Genomic DNA, 25,688 nt, shown 5'->3' with positions numbered 1-25,688 from the left:
GGTTTGCTGTTTCACATGTGCCCCGAGGCGGCTTTGCTACCCGGTAAGTGCCGTGTGGCTGTTCCAAAACTTTCAGTGGAGGATTCGTTAGCATAGCGGGGATGTGATTTGCAGATTCGCTCCTCGGGTTTAACTTGGCTTCCTTCTGCAACTGCCCAACCCTTCACCCAACCAGGGCCGGCGTTTCATTCCAGCCCTGCGTCATGGACCGCAATGAATCTCGTGCATTTTTGGCCCGAGGCCAAATTGCATCCCTGGGGCCCTGCCAATGACTGTGTTAATAATGTTCATCTCCATGTAATGTTACTGTTCCCTGTGTCCTACACCTCCTCCAGAGACTCAGCCAAGCATTTAAGCATGTGCCCAACTTTGAGCCGATCCAAGTGCAGGCAAGGGGTTACTCACCCCTGGTCTCCTGAGGGACTTACTCAAAGTTCTGCAGGTTGTGGAGGGCGATGTTCCTTTTAATTTTTTTCCTCAACCAGGTGCAGAATAAATTTTGTTCTGTGCACCGGGCCATGTGCAGATGTGCACCACCAGCAGACACACATGCTGCTGACTGTGGGCGCTCTGCTAAATCAGCTGGGCAGCATGACCATCTCTCCTGGGCAGCTTCCCAAGTGCTCAACTTATAAGGAACACAGGGGGAGGGGGTGGCATGGCCCAACCACTCATAAGCCGTGATCCTGCCCCTCTGTAGGAGCAGGGGCAGGCCCAGGTCTCTGCGGAGTGTGGGGAGGAGTGTGGAATGTCTCCCCCCATCTTGAAATATCTGAGCTGGCCCCACGGCGCCTCACACCCTTAAAGTTAGATCCGTGTGTCAGTCTCTTGCTTGAGAGGACAGGAATCTAATGACATCAGCTGGGAAGTGGCCGCGGAACAAGCTGTTAGCTGTGGCATCCAGCAAGCCCACTGGGAGCAGAGTTTGCTGGCTGGGTTCGGAGCATTGGCCGCACGCGAGGGCTAAGTGGCACGGCAGGAAGCTCTGCAGCAGACTGGAAATGGCGCCACCGCTTCATCTCCAGCAGTGTCCCGAGGGCCGGCTCGCCTGTCAGCCGGCGTTCCCTCGTGTAGCCCCCCAGCCAGGCCAAACTGCAGGCGCAGAGGTGCCTCTGGAGAGAGGGGAGGCCAGCGCGGACGGCTGTGACCTGTGGGACGGGCTACCCGGCTGCCTTGACAAGGTGGCAGCACGTGGGTGGCCCGGCGTTGCTGTGGCTCGTGTTAGTCACCCCGGGCCGAGGCCTGGGCGTGAGCCGGCACCTGGCAGGGTTGAGCAAGGCAGCCCTTTCCCACGGCCGGGGCGTTCGCAGCAAGTTCTGCTCATCCCGTCAAGCTGGGAGAGGGTGAAACCAAATGCATTAAAGGCTCGTGTTTGCCAACAGGCCCCACCCCGCACGCCTTGGGCGAGCCTCAAAAGCTGCAGCCCAGCCCGTCTGTCCTTGTTTCTCTCCTCTCCGCCTCCCTCCTCCTCCCGCCACTAGTCCTAACAATCCCCCCCCAGAGGGTGACCACAGCACAGCCCGGCTGTTTGGGACAACCCCAGGACTCAGGGATTTATCTGATCTAGGTGCCTCTTTTCCCTCCTCCCCTCCCTGATTTTTCTCAGTTGCTCCCTGGTCACGCGCTTCCCTCCCTAATAGCTTTCTGGGTCATTTCCATCTACTACAGGGGTCACCAACCAGTCGATCGGGATCTACCGGTCGATCTTGGCGCCTCTGACAGGGGATCCTGACAGGTTTGGCCAGGAAGCTGACAAGCACTGGTACTACAGTTGTCCTTCTACCCACTGTCGTGCTACTCCCCTGGATGCCTCCTGCTTGCTGTGCAGGGCGTGGGAGGGAAAAGGGGGGGTGCTGATGTCAGGGTGTTCCTCTTCCCCCAACTCCTGTACCCCATCTCCACACAGAGAGAAAGGGATGGAGAGAGCTTGGCAATGCAAATCTCTGTCACTCTCTCACACACACACACACACACTGTCCGTCACTCTCCTCTCCTGACCCAACCCGTACGTGGGGGGTTGTTGTTACTTTTCCTGCTTGCAAAGTGGGTTAGTTTTGGTTTTTGACTGTCCCCACTCTGAACCCCATCCTACACCCAACCTCCTGCCCCCGATGTGAGTCCCCCTGCGCTCAAACTCCTTCCCAGAGCTTGCACCCTGAAACCCCTCCTGGACCCCAGTCCTTCCCCCTGGGCTAAGCCTGGAGCCCCTCCCACACTCCAGATCCCTTGGCCCAAGACCAGAGCCTGCCCCCCAACCCCCTACCCCAGCCTGGTGACAGTGAGTGAGGTTTGGGGAGGAAGGGGGATGGAGGGAGCACGGTGAGCCCTCGGAGAAGGGGTGGAGCAGGGGCAGGGCCTCAGAGAAGGGGCGGGAAGGAAGCGGGGCGAGGGTATTTGGGTTTGAGGTAGATCTGACATTGCACTTACATTGAAAAAGTGATCTGGTGGATAAAAAGGTTGGAGAGCTCTAGCATAGACTCTTTCAAATATATGTCTGTGTGTCCACCGGTCTATCTGTTCAAGAACTCATAAATGGTAAGAGCTAGGACCACCAAATTCGGAATGCAGCTTCCTCCGATCTTAACTGAAAACAGGGTCAGGGGTTGGTGGTGCCAGAAAAATGGGAAGTGCCTGGAATGGGATTGTTTCTCCTAAAACCATACAGAAAAGAGACAATCACCAGGCTGGCGAAAGGAGCTGGTTGGGGGCCTTCCCCTCCCTCAGCCAGGACTGCCCCATCCCCCCACCCCCTAGGCACCCATCTACAGATCTCCCCTGACACTAAGGCAGGCTCTGGAGTCTAGGAAATTGACCAAACTGGCTCCCAGCGCCTGAGCACTACAGTCTGACAAGGCTGCAAGAGCAAAAGGAAGCATGATGTTCGGTTTGGCGCACTGCAGCCAAGCGTTAAATGCCCCCGATTCCCAAAGCCCCTCACCAGCGCAGGGCGGACTGGCCATGAAGGAGGGAACAGTCCCTGTTGAATTGTTTTCTACTTGCCCCAAAAGGGAGTTTTGCTACTCATGCCAGGAGGGCAGGGCCATAACCCTGTCTAAATGAGCAGACAGGGTCGATCGTTCCGCTGGATTCAAAATGCATGGGGGTGATTCTCAATCATACTAGGGCTCCTCGACATGCCTCTGCTAATAGCGGCTGGCGGGCTCCATTTGCTGCCACAGCGGTGACACAGACCCTAGTGGAAATGTGAGCTATTGGTTCACTGTGGCAGATGGCTGCGGTGAGTTACAATAAGTTAAAGGTGTGATTTCCACTCTCTTGGGGGAGTCACTTACCCCCAGGCCAAATGAGCAGAACATCTCTCACATCAGACCTGCAGTGACATGTGCTTGCCTCACACGCAGGTGTGAGAGATACACAAGGGGTCGAGGCAGCGGAGAATCAGAGCCCGGGTATTGTTGAATAGGCTCCTGATTGGAAACTGATACACTACGGATCCCAGCCCAGTTTTATACTGTGCCGCTCCACTGACTTGAATGTCGTCGCTCCTGCTTTAGACTGGGCTAAGAGAGAGGGGCCGCTTGCAGTCTCCTTTTCTACTGGTTGGCAGAAGAACAGATTGAAAATGACTCAGAGGGGGAACCATATTAGTCTGTAACACTGAGGACTCACACAACTGCACTCCCTCTAATGTGATCAATGCCTCTGTGCTGTGTACATTGGCCAAACTGGACAGTCTCTGCGATGAGGGATAAATGGACACAAATTAGACCTCCAAAAAGGTAACACACATAAACCATAAATCATATAGGGGAAGATTTTAACCTGCCTGGTCACTCAATCATGGATTTAAAAGTAGCCATCCTTCTACAAAGGAATTTCACTAACGGATTACAGAGGGAGAGAGTCTGCAGAACTGGAATTCATCTTCAAATCTGACACCCTTACCCTGGGCTTGAATAAAGACATTAACTGGTTAACGCACGACAAAGCCAATTTCCCCGTCTTTGACATTTGCATTTCCGCATCCAAAGCTAGGATTGGGACACATCCAGTCCACTTAATTAGCTTCATTAACACGGGTCCTACAATTGACAGGTAACTGCTTTTGCTGTTCTGTACATACCTTGGATTATGTTATTTCCACTCCAGCTCATCTGATGAAGTGGGCTTACCCACGAAAGCTCATGTTCCTATATATTTTTGACAGTTTCTACGGTGCCACAGGACTGCAAATGGTGACTGAAAATGCCTTTTGCATGGGAACCTTCTCGAAGGAATTTAACTCCTCTCTGCCGAGGAGGAAATCAAAAGCAACGTTAATTGCCCAGGAACCACAGGAATTGTGTCCCAGGCCTTACGCAGCATGTGTCTCCCCATCCCCAGGTAGCGCAAGTGAGCCTGGAAGCGGGTGGGTGTCAGGAAGGGGCGATAAAGGACACTGACTAAAACTATCTGGATTATTGCATCCAATTCTGGGCCCCCTATTATAGAAAGGATGTGGACTCATTGGAAAAGGTCCAGCAAAGAGCAACCAAAATGATTAGGGGGCTGGAGCACATGACTTATGAGAAGCGGCTGAGAGATTTGGGCTTGTTTAGTCTGCAGAAGCGAAGAGTGAGGGGGGATTTGATAGCAGCCTTCAGCTTCCTGAAGGGGGGTTCCAAAGAGGATGGAGAGAGGCTGTTCTCAGTGGTGGCAGGTGGCAGAACAAGGAGCAATGGGCTCAAGTTACAGTGGGGGAGGTCTAGGTTGGATATTAGGAAAAACTATTTCACTAGGAGGGCGGGGAAGCACTGGGATGGGTTCCCTAGGGACGGGGTGGAATCTCCATCCCTGGAGGTGTTTAAGTCTCGGCTTGACGAAGCCCTGGCTGGGATGATTGAGTTGGGTTGGTCCTGCCTTGGGCAGGCGGTTGGACTCGATGACTCCTGAGGTCTCTTCCAGTCCTCGGATTCTATGATTCTAATCATATCAAACAAGAGGATACTGAAGGCTACAAGTGCTCAGAGAGGTCAGTCGCTGATGCTGCAGTAGGGAAAGGGGCGTGGGACCATCTCGGAGCGCTGATTAACCTGCGTGCACCAAAGTAAATGCTGATAGACGGGCCCTGGGAATATCCTGGAGAAATGTGCACTTGTGAACTCAGCAGTGTCGCACCAGCATAACACAGGGGCTTGGAGCTCACTGATGAGTCCTGAGGGGCCCCGACGTGTGTTTACATTAGCAGCATTTGCCTCAGACAGGCGTTGTCAAGCCGGTACCTTGGTTCTGTGGGGAAGGAGCCGCGGTGGGGGGGCAGCAGACCCGGGACTGTATTCTCAGCTTCGCTCGCCGTGCCTGGCCTCCCCACGGATGTCCTGGTGATGACTGTGCTTATCCAGCTCTGCCAAGTGCCTTGACCTCTAGGGCTGAAAAGCATAGGAGGGAATCTGGGTCATTTTGCTGTTTAACCCAGCCTCTGGCCCCTGCTGTGGTTATGGGGCAGGTTTCACTGCACAGCCCTGGCGTGCCTGTATTGGAATGTCCCACTCCTCACGGCCATTGGGGGGGCACGTCTGAACAGATGCAGCTGCCTTTAACAGGGTGCCACCCCATGACGTGATTAAACATCTAGCGGAAAATATAGTGCTTCGAGAGTATGCTGTTCGAACACTTCCAAGTCTATTAACTCCAAGCCAAACGTCTGGCCGCAGCGCCTCCTCCTCTACCAAGACTTTTTTATTTTATTTTATTTTTTATTACAAAGGCAGTCACACAAAAATGAGAATTTCGGAACGTGGGGAAAACATTCTATTCCCTGCATTTAGATCAGCTGTTCTCAAATTTTAGCTACCCGAGGAAGCTCCCGTTTTGATTTAAAATTTTTTACAGACCCCCCCACTCTCGCCCTCCGCCCCAGCCACCACCTCCACCCCTTTTTCCAAGGCCTCACTCTGCCCCACCTCTTCCTGTCTCCACTCCACCCCAGCCCTCCTCTTCCCTCACCTGAGCGCGCCCCATCTCTGCTTGCTTCCCCCCCCCAGCACCTGCCTCACGCTGTTTCCCTGATGATCAGGACAGGAGCACTGGTAGGGAGGGGGAGGAGCTAATCGGGGACCTCCTGGAACACCCCCATGGATCCTCTGGGGACCGCGGACCCCCATTTGAGAAACACTGATCGAGGCGATTCAAAGTAACCCAAAACCGATTTCAGCAAACGTCCATGAAAAACAGCACCTCTGATGTGAGATCGCAAGGCAAACACCTAATTTCAGATCCTCACTTTCCGCCCAGCTTTGTTCCAGAAAACAGGGTTTTATAATGAAAATGCTTTCCCGGTGAGCTCTCCGAGGACTCGAATGGTACCTTCTCAGTCATTGCAGAAGCTGAGAACGTCTCAGTCGTTCAGAGATTTTAGCTTCAGAATGCCCGGGCAGGAAGAGAAGTGGCAGTGTTCCCATTGTGCAGAGGGGGAACGGGGGCTCTGAAAAAGGAAGTGACTGGCCCGCATTCCCATGTGAGGGTCTGTGACAGAACCAGGAACTGGACCACGGTCATTTGACTCCAAGTGTACTGTCCCCAGCCCTGGGTGCTGGAATTAGAGATGGCGGGAGTGGCGTGAAGTGATTTCCAGCACATACAGTGTGGTTCAATACCTCCCAGCAGCCTCACTAAACTGTTCCAGCACCAAATTGTTCTAACATGAATGCAGCTACCTATAAGCATGCCTGTGAGGGGGTTCAGGGCCGATAGGGTGCTCTACTAAGCCAGATCCTGCCAGCCGCTCTGTGTGGACAGCCCCCTGTCCCTCTGAAGGCAACGGGCCTTGGCAAAGCAAGTAAATGAGAGGATGGGGATCTAAGAGATGTACTGGAACAGGGTCTTTGTTTGTTTCTAGAAGCCTGCTCTCATTTCTGGCCCTCAACCTGACAGTCACTAAAGCACTTTTCAAGGTAGGATTTCAAAAGCACTAGGGCTTGGCCTAATGCTGCCCTCTTTGAAATGGATAGTAAATTTCCCATGGACTTCCCACACCCACATGACGTCCTCCGAGTGCCTAACGAGTAATTGAACTGGCTGCCAGCTCCGTGAGGGCAAGAGGAAGAAATGATGGAAGAAGGGCAGGCTCTGGGTGTCTCTAATGCTAGAAAATCTAGCTACCAACTTCCTCCAGTTTTGTGCAGCTGCACTGGTGCTAGGTCACTCATGAAGACATTTTGCAGGCACTTCACTGCTAGGTCATTAAAACATGCTCCGTTGTACAGCTGCCCCAGACTCATCAACATAAGCACCCCCTTGCTACCGAGTGCAGGTGCCCGGTCGTGAGAGTTTCCGTAATGCTGGGTTGTGACTCCGGTATCAGTGGATCTCAGCTGCTCTGACCCACTAAATGGACCCCAACTTGTCATTGTCATCATCTGTATCTTAAAAGGATCATGCAAGGATCGTATTGGAACTGGTCACATGCTGGCCATTAATACTCTTGAGCGGTGCATGCAGAGGTGATATATGGAAAATTATAAATATGTGATGGCCCCTAACGTGGTTGGCCAGCAAGGGTGAAGTCACCCTGCTTTCGACAAAGGAATGTGGACCCGCCTGCTTGAATGTCTCCAGTAAAAACTGAGCAAGGAGAGACAATGCAAGTACATTTACATCAAAGGCCAACAAAGCCTCCGAACTGGCAAGTGGGGGAGATAGCTAAGAAGCTATCTCAATGCAGGACCACTGCACTAATCAACATCAGCTCGCTGATGGGCCCCTAGAAAGACTTTGAAAACAAAGATACAACGGGGAGGCCATAAGCAGAGAGAAAAAGCCATTTGGGCAGCTTTCTCCTGAGAGGAACCAAAGAAACCCAGATGCATTGAGCTCCATATTTTGGGTCTTGGCTAAAGAATGGGCCAGCCATGCTGCAAGAAGGTCAGTGGTGACAAAAAGTTCCTGGGACTCTGGGTTAAGCTGCGTTGTAGTCTCAGGCTATGTCTATACAGCTTCCCTCTTCCGCAAAAGCCTATGCAAATGAAGCACGGATGAGCATATTGCTGCACTTCATTTGCATAATTAATTAGGAGCTGTTTTTGCACAAGAGGTTTTTGCGCAAGAGCCGTTCTTCCTGAAAAAATGAGGAAGAATGGCTCTTGCACTAGAGGGGGTTTTGCACAAAAAGGCGCTGCGTAGAAAACCGCTCGCGCAAAAATGGCTCCTAATTAATTATGCAAATGAAGTGCAGCAATATGCTAATCCACACTTCATTTGCATAGGCTTTTGCGGAAGGAGGAAGCTGTGTAGATGTAGCCTCCGAAGCGTCTTTTTTTCTTTCTTCGTTCTGTCTTTGTTCCTAAGTTCCTTAACCCTATGTCCTATTAGACATAACCTGGTTTCACAGAATCATAGCATTAGAAGGGACCTCGAGAGGTCATCAAATCCAGTCCCCTGCCCTCCTGGCAGGACCATGCAGCCGCTATCATAATCTTTTAACCGTAAGCCAGTGCAAGGCCTGGATGGATGTGGGGAGTTTGTCAGCTGCTGTGAATCAGCTGCTGTGCTATTGCTGTTAGAGTTGCCAGGTGTCCGGTATTTTTGCCTCCTGTCCGGTAAAAAATTCAGAAAATACTGGACACCTAAAATGTCCAATATTTTCTGGGTTTTTTCCCTGCCAGGAGGTGAAAATACTGGGCACCTGGCAACCCTATGACATACTCAGCAATGGGGCCCCAGGACCCTGCCCCCAGACTCCCTGCTTACCTGGTTTTGCAGGGAAGCTGCTTTCTGGCTCGACCAAGAAAACAAGATGGCCACCGAAAAAAAGCCTAAACTTAGGCCCCGGAGAGCTGAATCAAGGGGAAGCAATGCCTTCCCTGGGTCTTAGTGCTCAACCACTCCCCTCTGCCTAGCCCTGTTCTGACACCACACTTAAAGGGGCCGTGCTGTTTTATTTTATTTATTTATTTATTTTTGCTTAATAGCTCTTGGGGTCTTTTTTTTTAGGGGGGGTTAACAACTTTGGTCCCCCCTTTTTTCTCCCATCAACAGAATTTTTTCCAGGTTTTTTTTTTTTTTTGCAGGGGTGTGTGTTTGGTATTTTTGGTCAAGCCATCGGGCAACGCTAGTTGCTGTAAAGGAGCCACCAACCTGATAGGGTTTTGTGAGTGCTACAGTCTGAGGGGCTGAGCTCTGCAGAGCATGATGGTTTGGGGGGAGTACTCGGATGGAGGAAGATGACTAGGGCCACTGTGCTGTGTGCAGGCTCTGAGCCAAAACCCCTTACTTGGGTCAGTTGGACCCCAGAGGGTCACATTCTCCCTCCCCCGAATATTTTTTTTCTCTATTTGTGGGTGAGGCCTCTTTCCAGTCATCGGGTGGCATTTACTATACACCTGGGCACACAGCAAACTCACCCCCTGCTCTGGATCAATGCCAATCCATTAACACGCCCCCCCTCCCCCAGCGTTTTCTTCTATTGCATCCCACGGAATAACAGATTTTAAGGAGCAAGATGTTGATCAAATAGCAAATTTGGAATTTGTCCACAAATTTGACACTGTTTCCCTGGGCTTGAACCAAGACATTAACTGGATGTTGCATTATAAAGCCAGTCTCTGCTGCCTTTAACAACTGCATTTTTACATCAAAAGCTAAGAATGGGACACTTCCTGCTCACTTAACAATAGCACTGGCACTGCTATTGACAGGGTTGGTTTTTTTTTCTGCTATAAATATCTTGGTTTCTGTTATTTCCACTCCAGCTCTTCTGATGAAGTGGATTTTACCCATGAAAGTTTCTTATCCTGTATATTTTTGGTAGTCTCTTTTGAGAGAGGGTTGCAAATGAAGACATTCAAAATTGCAAATGAAGCCACAATTTAAAAATCCCATGCTTCATTTGCATAATCATGTTATGCAAATACAATATAAATAAATAAAATATAGCGCTATTTCAAAATACAAAACGCAGTGTAGATGCGTTTATTTTGGGAGAACACCCTTCTTCCGAAATAACCCTTATTCCTCATTAAAATGAGGTTTAATAGTTATTTCAGAAGGGTGTTCTTCCGAAATAACCACATCTACACTGCATTTTGTATTTCGAAATAGCATTATTTTGAAATAGTGCTATTTCTAAGTAGCACCATAATGTAATTATGCAAATAAAGCATGGGATATTTAAATCCCGGTTTCATTTTCAATTTCGAATGTCTTCATTTGCATCCCTCTCTCAAAAGAGGATGCAAGTGTAGACATACCCTATGGCGTTACAGGACCATTCGTTGTTTTTAAAGTTACACACTACCACGGCTACCCCTCTGAGACTTTTTGACAGCAAACATATAACAATATCACCAACCCCAAAGAGTCAAAAGTCCTGTTACCCCCCCAACTCATACAACTGGTTTTAAATCAACTCAACTTAGCGCCTCCTCCACTCAGTTTTATTTGCTTTTTGTTATTTTAGCCATCAGTTTTGCTCACTTGCTTCATGTTTTAAACATTTCTCTGTAACCAGGATGGCTAGGGGCTGGGTTTTTTTTTTAAATTGAAATGTGAGATTCTCCTGCTCTCTCTTGGCTTCAGCAGCTGGGCCTTAAAAAGCAGAACAAAAGCACATAAGACTGGCCAGAATGGGTCAGACCAAAGGTCTATCTAGCCCAGTATCCTGTCCTCCAATGATGGCCAGTATGAAGTGCCCCAGAAGCAATGAACACGCAGAGGATCCTCAAGTGATCCACCCCTTGTTGCCCATGTCTAGCTTCTGTCAAATAGAGGCTAGGGACACTACCTCTGTCCATCCTGGCATTGATGGGCCTATCTTCCATGAATGTATCTAGTTCTTTTGTGAACCCGGTTAAAGTCCTGTAAAAGAAAACACCAACCCCGACAAGACATGGGGTAAAATTGTGACTTTGAAAAAGAGGCTGAATTACAAACAGGACGACGCCATGTCCTCATTACTAACATTGGTGGTGGGTGCATGAGCTGTAAGGGAGCCCTTTGGGGGGGGAAATGGGGGCTGCTCTAGGGCATGAAGCCATACCCCACCAGCTAAAGGTGTGATTTCAAACCAGTTGTTTTACACATACACACCCTGTGGCCACGCTCCTATCCCTGTCTTACACCAGTGCAGCTTGCAAGATGCTTGTAAAACCTGTAGGGCTGTGTCCCGTCCCCCGCCTATTGCAGCCAGCTTCCCCGCAGGTGTGACTTTACACCCCTCGCCCCCCGTGTGGACAGAGTCTTTCATACACGTGGCCTGGCCCCGGCGGCAGCAGCTGGAGCGCGCCCCGCTGCCAGCCAATGAGGCCCAGGGGAGTCGGGCTCCCAGCCCCCGCCAGGACCAATGGGAAGCGGGCGCGCATGGAGAGGCGCCGCGCCCGGGCCGCCTGTAGGGGGCGGGCTGCGCTGGTTGTTGCGCTGCGCTGTTTGGTCCCGGCTGCGGCGGCCGGTTCCTTTGCGCTGCGCTGCGCTTGGCTGCGCTGCGCGCTGCTGGGGGAGGCTGCGGCGCCCCCACCCCGGGGCTCGCATGGAGGCAGCAGCGCTGGGCGGCGGTCCCGGGCTGCTGCTGGGTAAGCAGGGGACGGGCTGGGGGGTGGAGCAATGGGCAGTTCCCACGGTGGGAGGGCAGTTTTCAGGGGGTTGCAGGTGGGGGGAGCCCCGGGAGCAGCCCCCCCGCCTGGAGCCGGGAAGCGGGGGGGGGGGGCTCTCCCCGCCTGGCGCCCTCCCCCCCCGCTGGTTCCCCTGCCCAAAGCCCCCCCACTCCCGAGTGAGCCGGCCCTGCCCTGGGGTGCCCGGGGGCTGGCTCTGCTGCCTGTTTGCAGGAGTTTCTGGCTTTAGCAACCTGCCCAGAGCAAGAGCCTGGGCCGCTATTTTTAGCTGCAGAACAAACATTTTATTTTAAGGCACTTGAGGATTCACGTTCTTTGTGCATTAGAATTATATTGAGGGGGGGGGAAGGCGTGTGTGGGGTTGGGCAGCATGGTAGTAGCCAGAGGGTTTGTCCTGCCTGCCCCGAATGCTCCTGTAGCTCCAAACCTGGTTATTTCTAGCAAACTGAGGCCAAGTAATCGGGGATGGGGGTAGAACCTTGACTCTACAAAACTCCTGATGTGTCCGGTTTGCAAGGTGCAGTTTTCTTCATAGGCCGCTGAGATATTTTCAGCTGCAGAAGTCATCAGGTTGAGTTGTTTTATTTTTGGGGGGCAGCTGCTGGTGGCAGGAGGTGGTAAGAGCCATTAGCAGTCCAAGAAGGAGACCCCAATAAGCCACTGGACTCCTTGGCCAAGCAAGTGAAACATCAGTCGCCCTATATATCAGGGGTCCCTTTATAAATGGCGCGAGAAAGGTGAATAAGTGATAGCCATGGTTGATCTGTTCTAGCCAGCATACAAATGGCTTATAACAATCAAGAACCACGTTGACTGATGCGCTTATGAGGATGTAGAAGGCAGCACTTTTGTTTGTAACAAGCTTCTAACCGCTCTTAATTCTTATTAGCCACTTATATTGAAGCTACTTTATAGAGTGTGGCCCCAAAATCTCCTATATGCAAAATGTGTTTTGGTTTAGGCTTTCAAAAAGTGAACAAACAAACTCCCAAACTTCTGTAGGTGACTGGTGGCTCTTAACATCTGAGAGTAAATAGCAAAGGGTTTGTTTGGGTAGCATGTAAGTTGGTAAATAACATGCAGTTTTAAACAAAATACATATCAGTTAATGTTTGAATTACTACTTGTTAGCCTAAAAGGCATGCTTCAGATGTCACAGCTGTTCCGCTCTCCTCTGTGTGGTCCTTATTCCGTCTTGCAATGGATTCATTTAAACAGTTGTTTAAACATTTTTTTTAAAAAAAATCTCACTTAAAAGAGAGAGAGAGAGAGAGAAAATGAAAACACTGCACCTGAAATAAGTTGATGGCCCAAACTGGGAGAGGTCTGGTAACACTGGAATTAAAACGATCAGAAAGGGCTCTCAGGTAATTCTGAGTGAATGTGATTCCCAGTGGGTGTTCCATGCACGCATTTGAGGGTTGATAGGTTTGCTATGTTGTTAGCAAATGTCATGGTCTCTTTACCCCTCCCTCCCTTTCTGATATATTTCCCCCTAAAGGTGAACCGTGAAGGATTTTAAAAAGACTTGGGCTTATCTTCTCCTTTAGTCCTTTAAGACGTATAAAGAGTGTCCAAAAGATTTTTTTAAATTTGTTTTTCAGCTTTAGGCTGAAAAGTTCCATTGGTATAATGGGGTGTGAGTTGGGTTTGATTTTTTTTTTTTTTTTTAGCAAAATAGTTATTCCAGTAAATCCATAGGGTGTTGTATGGATGGAAGGGTGGTTTATATTAGTGCAATTTATTCCTCGTCCTGAAATGGAATGAGTAAGACCAGGATTAGCACTATGATACTGGTGTAATTATGTCCCATCTGGATTTTCATCACTGCATCTTGTAACAAGCCCAGCAGTTTACTAACATTCATTACACCTATTGGAGTTAGTTACACAGAGGTTAGCAAAACTAGAGATGTAAAGGGATGGACTGGTTACTGGGTGATGCTTCTGTCAGGCTACAGAAGCCCCTGCCCGTGGTGAGGTGGCACAGTGGTCACAGCTGGGCAGGAGCAGCCCCCCGTTCAGGGGATCCTGGTTAAACGAAATGTTTAACTGGTTAACTTTTAAAATGGGATTTTACATCCCTAAGCAAAAGCCGAGTTTAAAATGTCTGGCTAGCCTTGTGGTACGAGATAAAGAAACTAGCAAGGAGAGAAGTTCATCATCTTTCCCCTTCAGTGGGTCTGGTGCCCTTCCCTGTTTGAAGAGGTACAATTTTCAGTTTGATGGAGGGGGCTTTAAACTTGCGATTCAGGGAGACATTAATGAGAGGTGTGGGAAGCTTTTTGTGTCGTGAGGTGGTGATCCATGTGGGGTGAGTCTGTGAACACCACTGAGTCTTTGGAAGCTCAGGGGTTAGAGCATTGGCCTTGTGAACCAGAGGTTGCGAATTCAAATCCCACTGGAGCCTAAGGGGCAGGTTCTGGTCGTGCGTTTTTAATGGGTAGCAGGTTTAAAACAAACACAAGGTGTTTTTCTTTACGAAGCTCACTGTCAACCTGTGGAACTCCTTGCTGGAGGATGCTGTGAAGGCCAGGACTTTTATCAGGGTTCAATAAAGAGCTAAGATACATTCATGGAAGATGGGTCTGTGGAATGGCTGTTAGCCGGGATGAGCAGGAATGGAGTCCCTAGCCTCTGTTTGCTAGAAGCTGGGAAATAGTGGCACGAGAGAGATTTCCTGTGTGTTCATTCCCTCCGGGGCACTGGCCACAGTTGGCAGACAGGCTACTGGTCTAGATGGACCGTTGGTCTGACCCACTATGGCCATTCCTATGTTTATATGCTGCTACAGTCCTATGAAAACTGGAGCCTTGATCCCCTGTAGTCATCTGTCCCTTTGTCTTTGCTCTGACAGCCCTCGCACTGGCTTCGGTGGCAGTTGGGCTTGAGTAAGAAGCTACCGACCTGAGCCCTCACTACCTGTCTAAGCAGAGCGCGGGGTCAGTTGGGAACGGCAGGTTGAATTAAAATGCCAAGTAAAAATTCAGTCACTGTGCTTGGTCTGACATCAGCACTTGGCTGTCTCAGGTCAGAGCTCCCTGGTGCGAGGTGTCGTGCTCACGTAGTACAGGCCAGCCCCTGCCCTGAAGTGCTCATGGAAAATCATGGGAGGGAAGGAGCTGAGAGGGGAAATGCTTTGCCCGAGGTCTCACCCCAGGTCTATGGCGGAGAGAAAGCATCACAGCCTGAAGTCAATCAAACCAGCTGTCATCCAGGCCCAGAGAAGAGCAACAAAAATGATGAAAGATCTAGACAACATGAAGGCTGTGTCTAGACTGCATCCCTTTTCCGTAAAAGTGATGCAAATTAGACACGTCGCAATTGCAAATGAAGCGGGGATTTAAATCCCCCCTGCTTCATTTGCATAAACATGGCTGCCGCTTTTTTCCGGCTCGGGGCTTTGCCGGAAAAAAGCTCCAGTCTAGACGGGGATCTTTTGGAAAATAAAGCCTTTTCCGGAAGATCCCTTATTCCTTTTTTTAAGGACGTGATAGCGGTTTTCATGTATCTAAAAGGGTGTCATGGGGGGGGGCGGGGAGGAGGGGAGGGAATTGTTCTCCTTGGCCTTTGAGGATAGGACAAGAAGCGTACAGCAAGGGAGGTTTCGGTTGGACATTAGGAAAAACTTCCTAACTGTCAGGGTGGTTAAACACTGGAATAAATTGCCCAGGGAGGTTGTGGAATCTCCGTCAGTGGAGATATTTAAGAGCAGGTTAGACAGACACCTACCAGGGGTGCTCTAGATGGTGCTTGGTCCTGCTGTGAGGGCAGGAGACTGGACTTGATGCCCTCTCGAGGTCCCTTCCAGTTCTAGTGTTCTATGATTCTCTCTGCTGACCGTTGCAGGAGCAAGGAAATGTTCTCATCCTAGCCAGGTTAGTCAGGGGGCTTGGCATGTGCAGGGCTGTGCCCTAGGCATGGAACTGACAATGAAGTCAGGCTGCAAGCAGTAGCTTTACAGCAGCACTGCCTTGGGATAGATTGGGTGGGAAAGGCTCCCTGAGAGCGGACTGGCTCTATATTTGACCCTTTGGGGGTAGATCTGTGACCTGTCGGTTGGAACGGGATTGCTGCTGTATTAACAATTCAGGAGAGACGAGCGTTCTGCCCGGTTACAATTACAGGTTCACATGGCTTTATTTTCCTGAATTGGAGTCCTGTTAGACGTTTAAACCAAGATTTTTGAGAAGCGGCTAACAATTCTGGCTGCCTTCAATTTTAGAGACCCTATTGGAAGGGCCTTGAGAAGAGCTGGGTTATTCAGAAATTTCTAAGTGCTGCCCCTTTGAAAATCAGGTCAATCAAAGGTGCCTTAAAGTAGGCATGCAAGATCTCTAATGACTTGGCTTTGTAGGGCCGCAGGTTGCTCATGGGGCTTGCCATGTGCAGGATCGTGTGTCCAAGATGCTTCAGGTCCTGCTGTTGCTTAGCGCTGAACCTCACATGCTGTACGCTAGGGCTACGTCTACACTGGCAGCTTCTTGCGGAAGAACAGCCGTTCTTCTGCAAAAACTTGCCGACTGTCTGCACGGCACGAGGGTTCTTCCAGAAGTAAGTTTACAGTATAGCGTTGTAAACCAGGGCTTCTTCCGGAAGAGTTATTCCTCTCCCCACAAGGAATAAGCCCTCTTGCGCAAGAGCTCTTCCAGAAGAGGGCAGTGTAGACAGGCAACATGAATTTCTTGCGCAAGAAGCCCCAATGGTTAAAATGGCCATCAGAGCTTTAGTGCAGAAGAGAGCGTCTACACTGCCATGGATGCTCTTGTGCAAAAGCATATCTCTTGTGCAAAAGCACATGGCAGTGTAGACGCTCTCTTGTGGAAGAGTTTTTGCACAAGAACTCTTCCACAAAAGAGTCCTTGTGCAAGAAGCTGCCAGTGCAGACGTAGCCCAAGAGTCTAAATTCTTTCGTTCTCCCAGTTACCCTGCCTTAGTGTTTTTTGTTGGCAGATTTACTCACTCAATCACCATTTATTTTAGAGAGTTTGTGTGTCTGTCGGTGCTGAAGAGCTCCTCCTAAGCAGCAAGAGCGAGGGCCACCAAATTTGGTAGGCAGCTTCCTCTTCTCCTGACTTAAAGCCAGGTCAGGGTTTGTTTGTGCCAGGACAATGGGATGTGCCTGGAATGGGATTGGTTCTCATAAAATGGAAAGGGAAGGCTGTAAGAGCACGGACAGCTATACTCACAAATGACCACCGGGGGGCAGTAAGCGCTCCAGGGCTGGCCCAGGGGAGACACCAGCAGGGATGTGAAAGCTTAACTGATAAGCATCACCCTTAACCTTAAAGGGTGATGCTGATCTGTTCCAGTTAACCGATGGGGGCTGGAGCAGCTCCCCGTGGGCAGAGGACAGCTCCAGCCCCGTGGAGACTGTCGCAGGCAGAAGCACTCCAGCCCGGCCTGAGCAGCCTCTGTCCGCGACGGGCCTGGCTAACCAATTAAACAGGATCATCCCTACTACCAGGTAGATGGCCTGCATGGCTACCGCCCACCCTGGGCCGCTGGCTTCTACCCAGGCCTGGGCAGGCTGCGTGGTCCCTGCTGCCCCAGGCAATGCCAGGTCCATGTCTCAGTATCTACGTGTATTTTTTTAAAGGGCACCAGTGAGGGGATGGTTCTGCCCCCGTGTCTTGAGCGTCGCCCGTGTCTGTAGGGGATCGGGGAGCTGTGCCAGCAACTTGCGTGGCCTGCAGGGCGCTGGGTTGTGTGTGCCAGTGAGCTGGAGGCAGGCGGGGCGGTGAGGAGCTGGAATCTGCCATGCGGATCCACCCACCTCTTCCTCCGCCCCAGCCCACAGGGAGGCGGGGGAGGAGGACGCGGGCAGAAGCTACCACAGGCTTCCCACCGGCCGAGAAGCAGCCTCGGCAAGTGAGCCCCAGCCTGCATTGCTCTGGCTGTGGGTGTGGAGGTTTAGAGTAGCTACATGTGCTCGGAGCAGCCTCCTGCTTCCACCAGCCACTGCCTCTCTCTCGTGCCACTGGAGCGTGCTCATTCAGGAGAGGCATGCCTGGGGAGGGTGCGGTCTGTTCCCAGGGCGACTGGCATACACACACAGCCACCTGCAGAGCAGCAACCCTGCCCTCTGCACCACACGCTGGCTGGCAGACGGGCTCCCCTCCCCTCCCCTCCCCTCCCCTCCCCCCCGACCATTCGTGCCCAGCCGAGACCGCGCTCCGAGGACACGGCGCCGAGGAAGGGGAGGGAGCCGTCTCTTCTTGGAACAGGTGTAACTCGTCAGTCCCCCCCTTCCTCCCTGGGCCCTCAGATGCTATTATGGCAGGCTTCAAGTAAGGAAAAGAATTGTTTCTTTAGCCCTTCCCCTGCAATTATCTTGGATCAGTGCCGGAGCACAGCAAGCCAGGCAGAAAACACGGCAAGGCACGTACGCGCAATAGGTGATGTGTTAACTAGCTGGGTACTCAATTGTGCGTTTCCAGGGGCATGCCGTTCATCCGACGGATCTCCCGCTTCTAACGCCAATGCTGTAGGTGTGACGCTCTTGCTAAGTAACGTGGGAAATAGATCCGTGATGGCGCCTATTGACTCTTTAAACAGTGGCGTGCCACGGTGCATAAGGGTAGCCAGCGATGGGCAAGGAGTCACCTGGGGCTGGAGTCTTCAAAGGCACTGAAATGGGTCGTGTCCACGCAAGCAGGGGTGGACTAGCCGGGCAGCTGCCCAGCGTGCCAACCTATGAGGGGGCACCTGGCTCCCGGTGGGCTGCAGCGGCTGCCCAGGGTGGGTGCCGTGTTAACCCCCGCAGCACCTGCCAGCAGCGGCCTTCCCCCTGCGGCCGCAGGGCCCTGCACGGCCAGGCGCAGCCTGCCCCAGGCAGCCCCGGACTGCACGCCGTTGGCGGTGGCTGGGCCGACTGGGCAGTGCATGTACCGTGTGTCCGCCCACGCGCCCCGGGGGGCGGGCCCATGCATGCGTCGTGCGCCTGGAGGCGGGGCCACATGTCTTGGGGGCGGGCCCATGCATGTGCCCAGAGGTGGGGCCGTGTGCCCTGGGGGTGGTGCCGCACGCCTGGGGTCCGGGGCACCAAAATGGCTTGGGCCAGCCCTGCATGCGAGCTCATGATACCATCTACGTGTTGTGTTAGTCTCTAAGGTGCTGCAGGACTTCAATATCTGAGATCTAGGTGAGAGGATTATTCTGGGAGGGGTGGGTGAGATTCTGTGGCCTGCACTGTGCAGGGGGTCAGACTAGATGATCATAATGGTCCCTTCTGACCTTAAAGTCTATGAGGACTGTTAGTAGTTTTTTAAGTTTTTCCAGTTACATACTAACTTGGCTCCCCTCTGTCGCTCTTGATCTGTCGGTGAAATTCCTCACTGACATCAATTAGAAATACATGTGAGTTAGGAGAGGGTTGCTCGTGGGTTTCCAGTTCCCAGAGGGTAGGATGCACCCTGCACCTACCCAGAGCAATCGGAGCCCTTTGAAGACTCTGGGGTAACCTATTTTTGTGTTAATTGCAGGCCTAGCAGTTTTCAGCTGTGTGGGTGCCAGCTGGAACGGGACTGCTGACTACGGCGCAAAGGGGTTCCTATGCAGCTCTCCGGAGAACTGTACAGGTAACGCTGAGTTATGACAAGATGCCGATTGGTTAAAAACATACCGCTGAGTTGAAGAGGTACAGTCGGGATAGGTCTCGGCGGTGCTTTCTGGCCAGGTGTTGCAAACAGTCAGGGCCAGTGTCCATTATGGGCTGATTTCTGGGGCAGACAGGCAGGCCCCCAACAGCTATTACTGCGTCTGCAACTGGATTTTAATAACGTTGTCTTTGTGATCGGGAAAGGAAAGATGATGTGAACGAGCCCCTTGTTGTCTGCCTTGGAGACATTGCAGCTCTGCGTACGGCTCCTGAAATACAGCTGGTGATGCGGCAAATGGTCTGGATTCCGTTGTACAAACCGTTTCTCTCCCCCCCCCCCCCCCCGAGAACTAATTGTCCTGTCTCTGATAGCCTGGCCCGTGTGCCACGCTGGCCATCGTCCTGCTAGACTCCCTTGCGGTCAGTCTGTTTTGTTGCTGCATCGAGGGAGGGAGAACTCAAAACCACGTCCCTGAGCTGACGTGAGGTGCTGGTTATGGAATGTGCCACTGGGGTCTCCAGCCTTCTCCGAGTGTTGCGCAGTATAGGTTGAACCTCTCTAGTTTGGCACTCTCTGGTCTAGAAACAGCCGTTGTCCAGCATGGTTTTAGTGAGCGGGATGTCGACTTATCATGGGTGTAGCCAAGTTTACCACTGTCCCATAAAGTTTGTTACAGCCACCTGTCCTGGCTCTCCATGTTCTGGGCTGTTGTTTAGCTCTAATTTACCCTTAAATGTCCTCTAAGCAGTGGAAGTGTTGGTAATGCTGCAAGACAATATTGACCTCCCATGGTCTGGCAAACTCTCTGGTTCGGAACCAGTCGGATCCCATGGGTGCCGGACAAGAGAGGTTCAAGCAGTAGCTGCATTTTGGCTTTGCTCATCTGGATGCAGCTCGTAGTATCTAGGAAGGGAATCTGTCCCCCGAGCTGGTTAACCATGACTGCCGTGTGATGACACTTTCTTACGCTTTCTGCATATCCTTCATCCCAGTTTTTTTAGCCTTCTGATATGCACATGTGGGCCCCATTGACTCCAATGTGATTTATACACCCGAGCCAGGATGGTCTTGAAGTATGAGAATTGCCGTTGCTCAAACACGGGTCTCTTGCTTCCCTGACATGCAGGCGCATTTCTTGTGAGCATGTGGTTAGTAGCATTGTGCTTCGAAAAGAGCAGGAGAATGGAGAGAAACTCCTGTGGGGAACCTCTCTAATCTGGCACTCTTGGGACCTCATAGGTTCTGAACTAGAGAATTTGCCGGACCACGGGAGGTCAATATTGTCTAGCAGCATTACCAGCACTGCCACTGCTTGCCAGGCTCTTAGAGACATTTAGGGGTAAATTAGAGCTAACGAACAGCACAGAACACTGAGAGCCAGGACTGGGGGGCTGTAAACAAACTTTATGGGCCTGCCGGAAACTTGGCCACACCCATGACAAGTGGACATCTGGCTAACTAAAATTGTGACAGACCACGGATGTTGCCGGACCAGAGAGTTCTGGACTAGAGAGGTACTGTGTGTGTGTGTGTGTGTGTGTGTGTGTGTGTGTGTGTGTGTGTGTGTGTGTGATTTTTGTATGTGAAAAAAATTTAAGCCAGGCAAAATCAGTTTATTTTGGTGTCTTCTTGCCACCTTGTCAAAAGCTACTTTTCTCCCCGGATGAAGTCAAACTGGTACAGCTTGATAACAGGGAATCACTTCTTTTCTTTAGGCTCAGTTTTGTGCCCTTGCTCCCCACCTGTATGGAACAAAGCACCTGCATGAAATCACCCAAGATCTCCCCCGTGCAGCAGTGGCGCTGTTTGAAGATCTTGTTAACTTTGCTTTGCCTGATACAGAGATGCCGGATTAGAAGGGGGCGTCACTGACTCCCCTCCTGGCTGATGGCAGGAACTGGGATGTGTACAGGCCACGCTTCTGTGGCAGCAAGAGGACAAAGTCTCAGCCACTAGCACAAACAGCATAGTTGCAGCAAAAATTAGGTTTCTACCGAAATGAAACTATAAACAGCAACAGTAATATTTAAACCCCCATTTGTATTTTGCACAAATATAAAGATGGGGTTTTCAAAAGCTGCTTCGGCTTCACTTTGCTGTTGTCATAGTCTAGGGGAGTGTGATGGGGTGCACCAGCCCTGCACTGGTATGGAGAGGGTTAATCCTGCTCTTTGGGCTGAGGAGGCCACGCCTCCGAAGGCCCTACTGGGCATGCTCCAATGGGGGAGCGGCTATAAAAGGTGGTAACTTAGCTCAGGCAGGGCGGATGCTCGGACCTGAGACGGAGGCTCCTGCTGAAGAACCACTCATACCATGGCAGGGAAGCTCTGCCAGCCCATGGGGCCTACCGCCCAGAAAGGCCTGGAGCATTTGCTTTGTGGAGTCCCATGACCCCAACAGCCTCAGGATACAGGTTTAGGAAGTAACCCAGAGAAGGCGAGTGAGTGGCACCTCCCACACGATTCAGTCAGCGTGTTACGGTTGAATTCCCTGCTGACCTGGTGGTGGGCCACCCTCTGCCATTAAGACTCTAGGGTGGGGCCTAAAGGGTGGGTGAATGGTGAGTGACTCTAGGCCTCGCTGCTCTGAAGGCAAGGGCCGCTGCAGCTGATCCTGGCATTGGGCCACGTGGCCCTAAAGGCAGAGACTAGTCAGGCTTTGGCCAATGGGCCGTGGCATCTCAGATGTGAGGGTGGGACCACGGGGAACATAAATATCCGCCCTCCACTCTGGATGGGGCAGGACACACCAAACTCGTGATGCGGAGTTGACTTCAGTGAGAGCAGAATCAGCTCAGGAATACGTGCTTCTGAAAATCCCTCCAGTTGCAGCATTACACGGTGAAGAGAGAGATCCTAATGCCGCATGCACACGTCCCGTTGTTAATGGGCCACACTTATCTTCACTGGGGACATGTAGGAAGGATTTAGAGTGGCCTTTAAAGAAGTCCTACCCACTGAGAGTGGCACTATGTTGGAGAGGTAAGTTAGATTCATGGCAGCCATAAAACCGGTGAATGCCCATGCCAGGAAACTCTGACAGTACGGAATGCATTGATAATGGGAGGCTTAATGAGCTGGGGAAAGGCGCTGCGTTGCCTGTCATGGGATGATTTTAGGAACTGATTTCCAGCTGCTTTGCCATGCCCACGCTAGAATGTTTTCCCCTGGCAGTGTGGGGTTCCCACTTTAGACACCTGTTTTGCCGCGTTGTCGCAAGATCAGCTACTTTTCCCTCTTTCTGGGTTTCCCAGACAGGTGGCCGCTGTTTTGTAGGCTGGTATTACAACTTAAAATGAGAGCAGCTTCAATCAGCTGCTTCTGACAAGACAAACTCGCTCCTTTAAACACCAAGTGGTTTAAAATACCCCCATCGGCCCTTCCTGATGTCATTGATAGCTATGATCTCGTGGTGGTGATGTATTTGAGATCAGCTGTCAAATGCAAGTTTGGGCGTGAGAGAATTCTGAATTTCAAGACCCTAAATTCAAAGTCACTGCCTGCTGACATCACGTTGAGCATTTTGAGATATGAATGCTTATTGCCACCTCTTCCTGATTCATTAGGCAGGTGAGAGCAAAACCACTTTAATTGAATTTCAATCCTTTTTAATGAAAACTTCCCTAATATTTTGTCATGGAACATAATTAGCTAGGGGGTACATGTGTGTTGTCTGTGTCTTTATACTTAGGGAAAAGACAGGTGTATTAGCACTCAAAGTTAGACAAAAGGTATATTTTTGTACTCAGAACATGGTCACTTAACAGTCTTCCATATTCACTCATGAAAATTTTCTCCTCCCATACGGAACGGCTAGAGACACGAACGTGAAAACCACACACTATGCAGAAGAGCCACGAAGAAGAAATGAAGCCTAAGGTTATTGCGGGTGCCGTGAATACAGAAGTCATTGGTGAGAAGGTAGAGCAATGCATGGGCTCCTTAAACCTAATAGCAGAGCGACGCTTGTGACAACAGGAATTTGCTAAATGCCAAAGTTTGAATGTATCTGGTCTGCCGGATTCTATGACACGATACTACTGATAGTAGAGAGGCTGGCAGGGACGAAGCAGTATGTAGAGGGTGGTCCCACAAAGTTCTTTGACACTAATGTTATGTATTCAAGAGTGCTAGGCCTACAAGCAAGTTCATGGGAGGTTAACCCCAAGAATATTTTTCTCTCAGGCACTCCCTCAGTGCCATTGTCAGTGTTCACTGCCTCTGGTGACATCTGGGTGTCCAAGGCTAACTGTAACCTGAAGAAGCAGCTGCTGATGGAGTTGTCAACTAGACATATTTCAGAAGAAGTCATCTTCATAGTGGGGATGTTAGATAGTGGGTAATAGAACAGTCGACCAACAGCATGAATTCTTATCGGTTACTTAACTGTTCTCTAGTCCCCAGGGGTGGGGCCAGCAGCCAGTGCATGCCCATCCCCCACTTCCAGGGAGCCCCCCTGCCCCTCCTCCACACGCTGTGGTCATCAGCAGAGAAGAGATATGGCCAGCATGCATGAGGAAGTCCACAATGTCCTTGCACAACAAATGGAGGAGGGTTGCAAACGAGCAGCCCTTGGAGATTACTAGATGACGCTGATGAACTTGCCCGACTCTTGTGCCATGAACTTGAACAGTGCGTAACGTTTTCAGCAGTCACGGAACCCCCAGTCCGAGAGAGTTGAAATGGATACCGGTGATACCGCAGTGCGACCCTGGGACGTTGCACCAGGACAGCTAGCTGGCCAGGCGCTCTTAGGCTGTGATAAAGTAACTTCCGATTTTGGCCTGGACCTTAACTAGACTCGCTAAATTGAACTCCAGAAGATCGATCCCAGCAGCGTCAGTCTTCCATTTAGTGAAGATGCGGCTTGCATGAAGTATTTGCTTTAAGGTAGTGTTAGAATGATTAAATTTGGAATGTGTGTGTAATATTTGACAGTGTTTTCCCATTAAAAGTAGGGGGCAGTGTTTCAAATGAAGATTGAGGTTAATCCCTCCAATCCCCTCCTTTTTATACCCCTTTTATTCAAATGTGGTATTGATTGATATTGCAAATGTTAAATATATGCCTTGAAAATACTAACTCTTCTGCCTTGATTTTTGTATACCTCCTGTCAGCCAAATTCTTACTGATTATGGGCTGGTGAGAGAAGGATGAAATGTCAGAATTTCAAAATGCTCTGCAGTGACGGTGTCATTGGCAGATGTTTATAATGTATGATCTGGGCAGATAGAATCCACCAAAAACCTCAGTAGGGCGCACTAGGTTAGCTGCTGTGCTGTTCTGCTGGGATACAGTCTCTTGGACTAGGGTCCCTCTCTTGCAAACCGGGAAGAGAGTGATTAGGTTGAGCTATCCAGGCTGTTAAGAACATAATCCCCTGGGGTGTTGGAGTTGTGCATGTAAGAATATCGCCTAGTATCAGCCCAGTAAGGCGACACTCCAAACTAATTATTCTTTTGTACTAGAATTAACTCTTCACCCTTGTGACGATAGCTTCTTGGGTGGAGGAGAGCTTAGTGTCTGTTCTGCTACGTCACTAGCATCCTGATCCCAGCTAGGGGGCGGAGGTGATTGCCGGTAAGGTTGCTTTAGTTCAGTGTTTCTTAAACTTTTTAAGACTGAGGAACACCAAAACACCAAAAACATTTTTTTGAGGAACACCAGGGATTTTTTTGTTGACCCCCCCCTCCCCCTCCCGAAAAAAAAAGTCACAGAGAGGGGCTTGTCCTGGTAGACGGAGGATTTACACAGTAGCTCGCTTGGCTGATGAGACGAGACTTCTTATTCGGTAAGTACCGTGGCCAGGGACCAGCAGGAATATTAGGCGATGGAGTAGTGCTGTTATCTTCACTACCGCAGTGACTGAGAAAAGGCCTGGACGTTCCATTCCTCCTGGATGCTTTCTGAGATCAATCGGCGTAACCGTAACAAGGCCAAACCAGTAAGCGCCTCAGGCGGAAGAGCTTCCCGTAAAGGAACTAAGCAACAGCTAAAGAGGCCGAAATAGACGCTGACAGCACTGGAACTACTCGGACTCGGAGCTTGCAACACTTCAGAGCTCTGCCCAGGGAAGATCAACGTAAAGCCCTTGATAGTCTATACCCATCCTTAAAATCTCACGCCTATCCTGGGCGATGTTATCATGTAGGTGAGCTGGTCCGCTTTCCGGCTTTGAATTTGTTAGTGCTCAGCTAATGCCTACGGGCTTGGCAAGAGCTGGCACCTGCCTTACCAGCGTGGCAGGATTCCCATCTCCCTCCAGATGGTGGTTTTAGGGTGGCACCCCCTGTCATTCACTAAGCTGGGCCCTCTCCCCAAGCAGGTCTGACTCAATCTAGCACACGCAGTTCTGCTGGCCTGGGTGTATGCCAGGGTTGCCAGTGACCTGCCATCTTTCACAGAGCACAGTCTGCGTAGGACAAAAACAGCCAGAGACAACGTCGCACCCCAGAAAACAGTGGGTACGCTTGCTAAGCTTCTCGGGTGTCAGCCGTTTTTCCTTTGGAGGCGCATGCACGTTCCAGTCCTTCCCAACCTTTCCAG

General features: G+C 50.8%; 1 protein-coding gene across 3 annotated transcripts in view; it reads left to right on the top strand.

Moving 5' to 3' along the window:
• BTC (betacellulin) overlaps positions 1 to 25,688 on the top strand; it is a 37,037-nt gene continuing 11,349 nt past the window's right edge. The window contains exons 1-2 of one of the 3 annotated variants that reach the window (XM_075929367.2): positions 1 to 43; positions 19,027 to 19,122. In XM_075929367.2, coding sequence (XP_075785482.1) covers positions 16 to 43; positions 19,027 to 19,122 — 124 coding nt within the window. In that variant the 5' untranslated portion in view covers positions 1 to 15. Of the gene's footprint in view, positions 44 to 11,337; positions 11,505 to 17,795; positions 17,833 to 19,026; positions 19,123 to 25,688 lie in introns of those variants that run through there. The other 2 variants (XM_075929366.2, XM_075929365.2) reach the window with 2 other exon arrangements.

Source organism: Pelodiscus sinensis, chromosome 4 (assembly GCF_052426305.1).
Source record: "Pelodiscus sinensis isolate ZL-2025 chromosome 4, ASM5242630v1, whole genome shotgun sequence".
Lineage (NCBI taxonomy): Eukaryota > Metazoa > Chordata > Testudines > Trionychidae > Pelodiscus > Pelodiscus sinensis.
This window is presented reverse-complemented; position numbering and strand designations above follow the sequence as displayed.